Source organism: Betta splendens, chromosome 12, assembly GCF_900634795.4.
Source record: "Betta splendens chromosome 12, fBetSpl5.4, whole genome shotgun sequence".
Taxonomy (NCBI): Eukaryota; Metazoa; Chordata; class Actinopteri; order Anabantiformes; family Osphronemidae; genus Betta; species Betta splendens.
The window spans coordinates 12,111,312-12,123,485 of NC_040892.2; the positions used below are offsets into that span (position 1 = coordinate 12,111,312).

At 43.8% G+C, this 12,174-nt stretch overlaps 1 protein-coding gene across 4 annotated transcripts in view; it reads right to left on the reverse strand.

The window, feature by feature from the left end:
* The window catches only part of LOC114867074 (tripartite motif-containing protein 16-like), a 60,112-nt gene that overhangs the window by 6,131 nt on the left and 41,807 nt on the right, over positions 1–12,174 (reverse strand). Inside the window, exons 1-4 of one of the 4 annotated variants that reach the window (XM_029169395.3) lie at positions 10,004–10,350; positions 9,672–9,802; positions 9,506–9,566; positions 6,143–8,333 (exon numbers count right to left, since the gene is read on the reverse strand). In XM_029169395.3, coding sequence (XP_029025228.1) covers positions 6,718–8,333; positions 9,506–9,566; positions 9,672–9,725 — 1,731 coding nt within the window. In that variant the 5' untranslated portion in view covers positions 9,726–9,802; positions 10,004–10,350 and the 3' untranslated portion in view covers positions 6,143–6,717. Of the gene's footprint in view, positions 1–6,142; positions 8,334–9,505; positions 9,567–9,671; positions 9,803–10,003; positions 10,404–12,174 lie in introns of those variants that run through there. The other 3 variants (XM_055513213.1, XM_055513211.1, XM_055513212.1) reach the window with 3 other exon arrangements.

A 12,174-nucleotide genomic window follows, 5' to 3' on the forward strand; every position in this document is an offset into this window, starting at 1 on the left:
TGTTGGAGATTTTAATGTAAACGTGTGCTGTCCAGAAACAACAATGTCGAAGGACTTTTTAAGTCTTATTGACTCTTTTAATTTTCTTCAGCATGTTTCAAAACCCACGCAAGAACGTGGACACACACTTGACATGGTTTTAACTTACGGAGTGTCTGTTTCCAACTTGAGGATTTGTGATGCAGTGTTTTCTGATCACATGCCTGTTTTATTTGACATCAACCTGTCCTGTAACACCTTCAAGTCCCGCGCTCCTGCTCGGAGTGTCCGTATTATTAACACCTCCACTGCCGCTCAGTTCTCAGCCTCCTTCAATCAAAACAGCCCAGAGCCTGTGTGTTCTGATACAGATGAGCTCAGCTCCTGGTTTCATTCCACCTGCCAAACAGTAATTGATGCTGTGGCTCCATTAAAACCCAGACAGCTTAAAACCAAATCTGAACCCTGGCTAAATCTAACAACTCGTGGTGTCAGACGTGAGTGCCGAAAAGCTGAGCGAAAGTGGAGGAAGAACAAGCTACAAGTGTCTTTGCAAATTTTAAAGGACTGCTGGCATCGTTATCAGACTGTGGTAAAAGAGACCAAAAGACAACACCTGTCTAATATCATCCTCTCAAGGTGTCACAAGCCTTGTGTTCTATTTAACACTATAGACATTGTTCTTAATGCCCCGAAGACTGCCTGTGTAGAACCTTGTCTGGAGGCATGTGAAAAGTTCTTTGTAAATAAGGTGAACAATGTCAGGGCCCTCATATCACCACCTGCTTCTGACCCGTCAGTTTCTGTATTTTGTCATGTAACTTTTCTTGTTTTGAACCAGTGACTCGTTTTTATACAAGACTGTTAAACATTTGAAGCCCTCAGGTTCCCCCACTGATGCTGTCCCACCTCGAAGTAGGTTATCACTACTTTAGGACCTTCTGTTTTCTCTGTTATTAACAGCAGCCTCGCCTCTGGTGTCTTCCCAAAGAACTGTAAACATGCTACAGTCTAGCCACTGATCAAAAAGCCAGGCCTGGATCCCACTGTGATGTCTAATTTTAGGCCTATTTCGAAACTCCCTTTTATCTCCAAAATTCTGAAAAAAACTGTATATGAACAACTGAAGGATTTTCTAGACCAAAATGGCACACTTGAGGTTTTCCAGTCTGGTTTTAAACCTCTTCATAGCACTGAGTCAGCATTGCTGAGGGTTTTTAATGACATCCTTTTAGCTACAGATGCTGGAGACAATGTGGTCTTGGTTCTACTGGACCTAACTGCTGCTTTTGACACAGTGGACCATGGTATCTTGACTTCTCGATTAGAGAAATGTTTAGGCATCGGTGGCACTGCTCTTTAGTGGTTTAGGTCATACTTGGAAGAGAGAACATTTTGTGTACAAATTGATCATGTCCAGTCCTCTTCTGCTCCTCTTCTGTGTGGGGTCCCACAGGGCTCAATTTTGGCGTCTCTGCTTTTTTGCCTGTACTTGCTTCCCCTCTGGTCCATTCTTAGAAAGCATAATTGTTCCTTTCACTGTTATGCTAATGACACCCAGATATATGTTCCAGTAAAACGGAAGAATGGCTTTGCCATGGGCTCATTGATGACATGTTTGGATGAAGTAAGAGCCTTGATGGCTCCTCCATTTTCATGAGAAAAAGACAGAGGTCATCGTCTTTGGTCCGAGCGCCAACAGTGGGTCCTCTCTTGTAGACCTGGGCCCTTTACAACAATTTTTTAAACCTACCGTCACAAACCTGAGTGTTAAGGTGGACAGTGGTTTTAGTTTGGATAGGCAGGTTAGTGCAGTGGTAAAATCCAGCTTCTTTCACTTGAGACAATTGGCAAAAATTAAACAATTTTTGTCAAAAAAGCACTTTGAGACAGTGATCCATGCCTTTGTTACAACTAGGCTGGATTACTGTAATTCTTTGTATTTTGGTGTGTCTTAATCGTCCATGTCCCGTCTTCAGCTGGTACAAAATGCTGCTGCTCACTTGCTGAGTGGAACTCGCAAGAGAGAGAGCACATTACCCCGGTTTTAGCCTCACTGCACTGGCTGCCTGTCCATCTTAGAGTTCATTTTAAAATTATTTTATTTGTTTTTAAGTCTTTAAATGGTGTTGCCCCTCCCTACCTTTCTGAGCTGCTATGTGTGCACTCCCCCTCTTGGTCGCTCAGATCAGCTGACCAGTTGCTTCTGTATGTGCCAAAGACACAACGGAAGCTTAGAGGAGACAGGGCATTTGCGGTTGTAGGTCCTAAGTTGTGGAATGCATTGCCACTGCAAGTTAGACAGGCCTCCTCACTGACTGTTTTTAAATCAAAGCTCAAAACTCATTTCTTCTCCTTGGCTTTTGACCCAGTATGAGAAGTTGGCTTTAACAATTTTATTGTATTTTATTCCTTTTAGTTCTTTTAAATTTTTTATTTTATTTAAATGTTATGTTGGAAATGGCATTTTGATTGCACTTTTATTATGTTCTATTCTTTTATTCTATTTTATTTTAAACTGTTAGGCACTTTGGTCAGTCTGCTGTTTTAAAAGTGCTTTATAAATAAAGTTGACTTGACTTCTCATAAAAAGGACAAAGTTACCAGCTTGAACTGGTGAAAGATTACAGGGGAAAGCACAACAACAGAAAGGTTATCTGTATTAGTACATGTGGACTGTGAAATTACATTAGTTTGATAAAAAAGAGCAGAGAACTGAGCTGCAGTGGAAGGATTGATAATATGGACGCGTCGAGCTGGGGCTCGAGGCTTACAGGTGTCACAGGGCAGAGCGATGTCAAATAAAACAGGCATATAATCTGAAAACACAGCATCACATATCGTCAAATTAGAAACAAACAGTGCATATGTCAACACCAGAGCAAGTGTGTGTCCCCGTTCATGCGTTGATCTCAACATGTGCTGAGTGAAGTTAAAAAAATAAATAAGACTTAAAAAATCATTAACCATTATATGGTCTGGACAACACAAATGGATATTAAAATTACCAAACAATAAGAGCTCTGTCATATTTAGACAGGATTTCAGCCAACAGTTCAGAAAATTCATTTAAAAAGTCTTTGCTGTATTTAGATAAACCACTGCACACAGCACTGGTGCAGAGCAGCCCAAGTCAAACAATTCCAGTTCAAAACTGGAGAAGAAAACCAGCAGAGACGGAGGGTGCTATTCTGTACCGACTTGTAAAGAGTGGCTATTCCTCCTTCCCAGCCTGATGTGTACAGTGAGTTAAAATAACCACAGTCCGGCGGTAAAAGTTCAGTGAATGCGCTGGACTCACCGACATTTAAATCCAAGGTCTGCAAGGCAAAGAAGTCCCTGAGCATATATAAGAACATATTCTCAGAGTATGGCAAAGGTAGGCAGGTATCTCTGACAACAACGGGGACACTGTCTCCTGAACATCATACTCAATCCCCATCGGATTGGTAGAAAAAAACCTTAGGTCAGGATCGTACACCATTAAAGAGTTGATGTCTTTGAAGACAATTATCAAAAGTAAAAGCCTACACAGACAGACGGCCAGCCGTGTACACTGGAGTAGCATTGCTTCTCCTCCATGCTCTCCGACACCAGAAGCTGATGCCGCATTTAGCCTTCTCAAGAGCAGTTTCACCTCTGAACCAATGCTACGTACGTATGCTAGACCCAGCTTGCCAATTCAAAGTAGGTTTTGACGCCTCCAACATTGGGGTGGGAGACATCTTGTCCCAGAGGGACAGGTGGAAAATTGCACCTGAGAAATATGGTATTGGGAATAGGAGGTTCCTGGCTGTCGAGGTTGCACTCGAGGAGTGGCGTCACTGGCAGGAGGGCACCAAGCACCCTTTTTAGGTTTACATTGACCACAAAAACCATGAATTTCTTAAGACCACTATACAGTTAAACTCCCGTCAATTATGTTGGTCATTATTCTTCTCCCATTTCAACTTCCATCTTTCTTATCACCCAGGAACTAACAATATCAAGCTTGATGCACTATCCTCTGTCCGAGGAGGACATGGAAGTTCCAGAAACCATTCTTCCTACATCCTATCTTCTGGGGGTCATCACATGGTCAATTGAAAAGCGGGTAAAGGAAGTAATTCGGGACCTTGTGTCAGTTCCTTTTTGTCCCCTCAATCGGCTATTCGTCCCCCTGGGGGGAGGTTATCCACTGGGCTGCATGAACATGCTTCCACCTTCAGTTGTCATCCTTGCACCACATTTCTCGTGTCCTTCAGGGGTTCCTCCAGCCCCTGCCTGTCCTGCACCATCCTTGATCCCATATTGCCTTGGATTTCATTGCCGAGTTGTCTCCATCAGAAAGTAACACTGTTGTCAAGACTGTGATTGACCACTTCTCTCGTCTGAGCCATTTTGTGACCATGCCCAAGCTTCCTTCAGCCAAGCAGACCGCCCAGGCAGTTCTTGCATGTGTTCCACCTCCATGACTTCCCGAAAGATATTGTGTCTGACAAACAGTTTGTCTCCAGGTTTTGGCCCAGGTTCTGAGTGTTATTCAAAGCCCAGGTCAGCCGGTCCTCCAAATATCACCCTGAGATCAACGTCCAGACTAAGAGGACAAACCAGCAGCTGGAGGCTGGACTCCATCTACGTTCATCCTGTAACCCCACCCGCCAGCACCTCATATGGGTGGAATATGCACACTAGACCCTTGCTTGTTCATTCACTGGTCTGTCCCTATATCAGCGTGCTTATGGATACTAACCCCCCACTCTTCCCTTTTCCCCTGCAACAATCCAGAAGGACTTGGGTACAGGCTTGACATGCCATGCTCCAAAGCCAGGTCCGACGCAAGAAGACAGCGTCATGACAGTCAAGCACCAGCCTATCCAGGCGATCATCAAATGTGGCTGTTCACCAAGGACTTACCTCTGAGGACTCAGTCACGTAAGCCGGTCATCTCAGGCCCTACCATACTACGATTCTGGTTCCCCCTGCTCCTCTGCCTCAACCACCTCTTCTCATCGATGATGGTCCTGCCTATACTGTCCGAGAATTGCTGGCTTTGCACAGGCGTGGACAGGGCTTTATGGGGACAGAGCTATTTATCAGCCATTTCATGTCTTTAATGTAAAAATAACTTTCTACTAAAAACTAGCAGCCTATTTGCATCTTATTTTCTGATTCAGACACAGAGGAAGCTAAAAATGTTATGGCATCTGTGTAATGATTCAGACCTTCTGACAAACAGAATCAGAATTTCTGACTTTCAAGACATGATCTCTTGATGATTGATTGGTTGGGGAGAAGCATTGCTATAGTTACATCAAAGGTTCTGTGATGTCCATGTGATATCTGCTCCATGTCTTCATGCCACGTTTACATCAAAACAAGCTTTTTGGTAGGTTTCAGCTCCTTCTGCATGTCACAGTCAAGGATAGGATTTGTTTCCTCCTAAGGCACGTGGACCCCGTCAAGTGCAAGAACTTCTAAACTCACACTAGTCTAATGTGTGAAAAGCTCCTGATGAGCCATGTCCACAGTAACCTTCTGTCAGGGAAAACTCCATCGAGCAGGCTGTCCTTTGCTTGACTGATTGGCTTGGTTTCAGCAGCTGGTTGAATCTGTCCATCACAATATGGCATTCAGCCTAATACATGCTGCTTGTTGAAATGCTGGACAGAACAACAACAAAAAAAAGTCTAGAAGTCAACATTAGCCACGTTTGACAGTGAAGCCCATTGTATGTGAGCAGTGTGTCAGAAAGCAACACTGCAGGATGAGTATTATGGTCAGACTCTACATTAGCGACACGGTGGGTAGCACTGTCGCCTCAGGGAAGGTTCTGGGTTCAATTCCCGGAGGTGGCCCTAGTGCCTTTCTGTGTGGAGTTTGCACGTTCTCCGCGTGCTTGAGTGGGTTCTCTCCGGGTTCTCCCACAGTCCAAAGACGTGCATTAGGTTGATTGGACTCTCTCCATTGCCCGTAGGTGTGAGTGTGTGCATGGTTGTCTGTCTCTATGTTGCCCTGCGATGGACTGGCGACTCGTCCAGGGTGTACCCTGCCTCTCGCCCATAGGCATTAGGGAGTAAGCAGCTTAGAAAATGGATGGATGGATGGATTCTACATTACTGACTCACAGTGATGAAGGTTATGAAGGTGCTCACAGCAGGAAGAACCAGGGTTCTACTCCAGGTGCCTTTGTGTAGACAAAGATACTGTATCAGCCATTTTATATCATTCATGTTACAATAACTCTCAACTAAAAACTAGCAGCTTATTACAGTTTTACATTTTACAGACACAGAGGAAGCTGAACATGTCAAGGCACCTGTTTAATGAGTCAGACCTTCTGACAAAATGAAAAACAATAACATGTCAAGCATTATATTCTGGGAGCATATTCACTGACTTTAAAGACGCAGTCTTTTGGTGATTGATTAAGGAGAAGTGTTGCTATAGTTATGTTAAAGGTCCTGTGACGTCCATGTGAAATCTGCTTCGTGAAACAGTTCCATGTCTTTGTGACATTATTTCATCATAACAAGCTTCTTAGTGGTTTCAGCTCATGCTACATGTCACAGTCAAGGTCGTGTCCCACTGATAACAATAACGGTTCCTCCTTAATACTTAATGATACATAATAATTAATGATTTAGTCAGAACAGAGTGGGAAACTCTAAAACCTAGAAACCTTAGGTTTTACAAATAAAGAATAAAAAAATAACTGGAGCAGTTGTGACAGATTCAGGTCTCATTGATGCTGCTCCTCTACTTGAGCTCACACAGTTCAACAGACATGTCATACCCATAAACACTGAGACCAGCATAGAGAGGCTCAGTGAACGTGGTCTGGACTCTCTGGAGGAGAGTCATGGTATCAGAGACGCGGTAGAAGGACAGAGTCCCTGCACCGTGATCCAGAAACACTCCTATTCTGGAGGAGGGGGGACCTGGGATGAACAGAACGTTTCCGTTGTGCATGATTTTAAAACGATTGTCCAAAAGGACTAAAGCCCAGGATCTGTTGTTGTCTCCAAAAGCACTTTCACTTTGTGTTCTGCTACTGTTCTTGTATGTAACAGCCACTGTAGTTCTGAATTTATTCTGCTTCATTTGCACCTCCCAGTAATGGCGTCCTGTCAGGCTATGTGCTCCCAAGACCTGCTGATGTTTGATGAATCTGTCTGGGTGATGAGGATGAACCAGCGTATTTTTCATCACTGTTGCTTTTCTGTTTCCTTTAAATAACATCAGCTGAGTGTGTGCCGTGTTTGGATCCAGCGTCATTTGTTGTGAATACTGGAGGAATTCAGACCAGGTCCATTCCTCATTGAGGACGTCCTGTATTTTATCTGTGGCTGCTGCCACAGCTGCTAACATGTGGTCAAAGTAGCTCACAGACTGGATGCTGATGCTGTGAGGGTCAGTGGAGTCCATGGGATTCAGCAGCACAGGGCAGTGGTGCAGAAACTGGATGGGGTCATGTGTGTGTGAGAGCTGCTGCAGCTCAGCTTCTCTTCTCTTTATCTCAGTGAGCCCCTCTTCCAGCTCCTTTTGAGACTCTTTCAATCTGTTCACCAGGCTTGTCCGCTGGGACCTGATCTGCTGCTTCACATCTGAGCATTTGTCCTGAACTAGTTGGATCAGACGTGTGAAGATCTTCTCACTGCTGCGTTCTGCTTCATCAGCGGATTGATTGATGGTCTCCACCTCCTGCTGCAGCTTCTTGATGTCTCCTTCTCTGTCCTTGATCTTCTGCTGAATTGTTTGCTGCCTCTTGCTGAGCTTCTTCTGCTTCTCAGTCCTCTCTGCTGCAGCTGAGACGGTGTCGTGGCCTTTATGTTCATCCATGGAGCAGAGGTAACAGATACACTGCTGATCAGTGCGGCAGAAAGCCTTCATCACCTCGTTGTGACGTGTACAGATGTTCTCCTGAAGCTTCTCACACGGGTCGACCAGCTGGTGCTTCTCAAAGGCTGGAGACTCATAGTGAGGCTGGAGGTGTTGGTCACAGTACGACACCAGACACTGGAGACAGGACTTGGTGGCTTTCAGCTTCCTACCAGTGCAGGAATCACAGGCCACGTCTTGATGTGTGGCATAGCAGAGAGCAGCTGGAGCAGCCTGGAGTCCAGTCCTCTTCAGATCCTCCACTAAATCTGCCAACAGAGTGTTTTTCACTAGAGCAGGTCTCTGTGTGAACGTCTGTCTGCACTGAGGACAGCTGTTTCCTTTGTGACCCTCTGCGTCCCAGTAGGTTCTGATACAGCTCAAACAGTAACTGTGTCCACAGGGAATAGTGACTGGATCCTTTAATAGATCCAGACGAACGGAGCAGCACAGTTTGTCCTGATCCACTTGAATTCCTTTTTGAGCCATTTCACCTTGAAGGACCAATAAGAAAGTAATTTAGTGTCTATTCTTCATACACGCAAAAAGCAAAACTCAGCTCTGGTACCCTTTCTTATTCTTTCACTTCTCTTTCCTGTTTGTCCTGTTTATCTGAAAGCCGAAACTAGAATAGATTCCACGAAGAAGAGCTAATAAAATGCTTTCATATTTTGGTTATACTAGTGGCAGAGAGTAGACACCAAACCAAAGCTCATGAGGCCTGTCTGTCAGAGGGTCTGGTGAGAACACTAAAATGACATCACAGGTGACCTGGGAGCCTTACCTTTGAACCTGTAGGTCTTCTTTTGCACCAAGCAGAGGAGACACACAGAAGGTCAAACTCAAGCTGCAGTTGGGTTCAGACATGAAGAACAATATTCTCTTGTTGAGGTGAGAGGTGAAGCATTATTCTGCCTTTGCAAGCCGAGGTAATACATGTGTTCAACCACAAGGTAGCGCCCTTAGATTGATTTTAAGTTGCTGATTGCTTTTCTTCGCACTGTGGTGTAAGAACCACTTGGGTTCGGCTCAGGTACCCAGTATGTTGATGAAGTGTAGCATTGCACCGATTGCTTTTGTTACTTACAGTACAGTTGGACTATTTCAAAATGTGAACTTTGAGCTTTGTGTACAGATGATTTGACTTTGTGTCTGGTCCTATAACATACATCAATCATGTCCATAGAGAATGTCACTGGAAGCTCCAGATTAGATGAGAATATCGAAAGTCTCCAATGACAATAAAATGCCTTAAGGTGGTAAAAGGTGCGTTTAAAAGCACACGACAACAGGACCCTTAATTATCTCATTCATGTACAGTAGCGGCTGTATTACAATTTTAAAACCCAACAGATGTTTCTTCACCTTAGGGTTGTTCCAGATACCTCAGCGTCTTAGTTATTTGTGTTAGTTATTTAGATAGATCTATGTTGTTTACATGTCAAAATGTAAAAAGTCAGGGTTGTTGTGTACGTACAAGAGTCAAACTGTTGTTGTGGAAGTTGTCCTAGTTTGTCATGTTACAAACTTACTTATTCAGAGGCATCATCAGCTCTTTAGTCCATTTACAATATTTGACTCAAAACCTATCTATATTAGAAATGACCCTGAACGGACAGCCTTTGACAGAGGTAAGTGTGGGTTAGTGGGTAGGGAGGTGTCAAACCTTGGGTTGATGGTTCAGCTGCTCCTCCAGTTCCTGAATGCATGATGGTGAATCGCTGGACCTGTTGGTGATGTGTTGGTTTTACTTGTGTTTTTTTACAGATGCTGATTTAAAACAGCTTAATCATCATAAACAAATATAACATCAAGCATAAAAAGTTACTTACTGTCTTAACATGCTGGTCACATTGCAGTGATGACATCATTAGTTTGCCTGACATGACCTTTTATCTTTTTATGACTCCTTCACTCAGGTAGAGATGGGAAGTTTGGTTCTTTAACTGACTCGGATCTTTAACTGTCGATCAGTAAAGTGAACGAATCATTTAGAGTCAGTCATTCCTTTCGTTCCTTTACAGAAGCTCTTTTGTGGGAGTTGTAAAATTGACCGCGGTTCTCAAACACTATATAATGTACTGAAGACAACATTTATGCAACAATTATAATCACAAAATGCCACAAGCAATTCAAGCTAGGTGAAAACCTAGCAAATACGCACCACATTAACGCGACTTATGTCCTGCATCTTCCCTGCCATTGTTGGCGGCTCCACTGTCACGTGACGAGAGAACGAACGAACGTTCCATATGAACGAGTCTGTAGTACTTTGAGCTCGCCACAGAGCCTGAGCTGTGAACGATCAACGAGAACGATATGCTAACCGCGCAGCCCGAGCTGCCTTTTACACAGTAACGTGCGGGCAGGGGAGGCGGGGCCTCACCTCGCCTGACGAAATACCATAATATGAATACATAACATAAAATAGAAATCAATATCTGTCCACTGATCTGTTTTATAAATGCATTTCCTCTACATTTTTCAAAGTTTCTTCAGGGAAAATCGCTCAATATGCGCATTTCCGGCCCTAAATTTGGGGAGAAACAAGCAAAGAGGCATCAATGAGCCCAGCCTCAGCCCAGGGCTCCAGCTCCCATTCTCCAGCCGTTATTACATGGGATAATACGTGGAGCGATTGCTTTCTGTTTCACAGCTTGTCACCAACAAAATGCAGATTTTTTTCTTTACCGTCACTTTCTACAAACTCATTAATGCGTTTATCGATGTTTTTGACATAATTACTTTATTGATCGCGGAAAAACGGGCAAAGAAAACTCGAAATGAGGCAAGACAGGAAATAGCCTCTACGGAAGCCGACAGGTGCTTGGCTGCTACTGTCACGCGCTTGTTTTTTTTTTTTGTCAGGGGCCTCTTCGCGCCAGTGACGTTGGCGCTGCTCCAGTGAGTTAGCAAACGAACTCAGTTATCTTATTTCCCATCTCTCAAGATGGACGAGAACTATATAAGTTAAAGCTGGACTTTCAGTCAAAACAAAACTCATAATCGATTGAAGACCAACGCCGGAGCTTAAAGGTTTGCTTCGAACTACAGGACAGAGGACGAGTTGCTCCTTTTAAACGGACTGGTGCACCTGAAAAGACTGGCTGTGCTGCCACAAACCGACTGTACTGTGTTCAACCTGTGAGAACGTCTGGATTAACGGGATATTGTGTCATGAAAAACATTAGCGTCCACAATGAAAAGGTAAAGAAAAACAACAAAGTTACAGAGCTTTTCGTGGCGATGGACAGGCGCATGGACTTTACTTACAAATAAAACTAGGACCACAAATGGTTTGGTTTTCCACAAAATTAACATGTTGATATAATGTTCACAAGTATTTGTTTACAAACACACTTTACATTGTTATACACACAATAAAACTACACACATCTACAAGAATCAAAGACCACTAATTAATAATAATTCCATGAATAAATAATGTAAGTAAAGTGGGTAGCACAATTGCCTCATAGCTAGAAGGTCCTGGGTTCGATTCCCGGAGGTGGACCTGGTGCCTTTCTGTGTGGAGTTTGCATGTTCTCCCCGTGTTCGCGTGGGTTCTCTCCGGGTTCTCCGGCTTCCTCCCTTGGTCCAAAAATATGCATTATGTTGATTGGCCTCTCTCCATTGCCCATAGGTGTGAGTGTGTGTGTGTGACTGGTTGTTTGTTTATGTGTTGCCCTGCGATGGACTGGAGACCTGTCCAGGGTCTACCCCGCCTCTCGCCCATAGCCAGCTGGAATGGGCTCCAGCCCCCGCGACCCCACATACGGGATTAAGCGGAATATAAGATGGATGGCTGTCAGGTTACAAATAAATAAAGTCAAAAATCAGACATCATTAATTTCCTTGTTTCTCAGTCCACACACACCGTAGCTGAGCCACAGCTGTGAGGTGACAAAAGAACGAACGTTCCATAAGGATCTGTAGTAACGAATCGGGAATGAACTGCGGCGTGTGCTGCTCACTACAGAGCCTGCATGGCCAGGTGGTCACGTGACAAAACTATCTACTATCGAACACATAACATAGGGCACATTATAACAAAGTACAATGTAATTTGCAAGTACTCACTCAATTAATTTACCACACCTTAAATTGTACAAAAATAACCTAATAATTCTCTGATCGTTGAGTGCTCACATTACAGGACTAATTAACATTCATCTTACGTAACATACTCTAATCGACAAAACCCACACACATATCTTCACAGATAACACGTAAACATAAAATGGTAACTACCGCTCTAAAGCAAACTTAAAGCTTATTAAGGTAGCAGTGCTAAGCACATGTCCAATTAACAGCAGCACTGACCTAACTTACCGA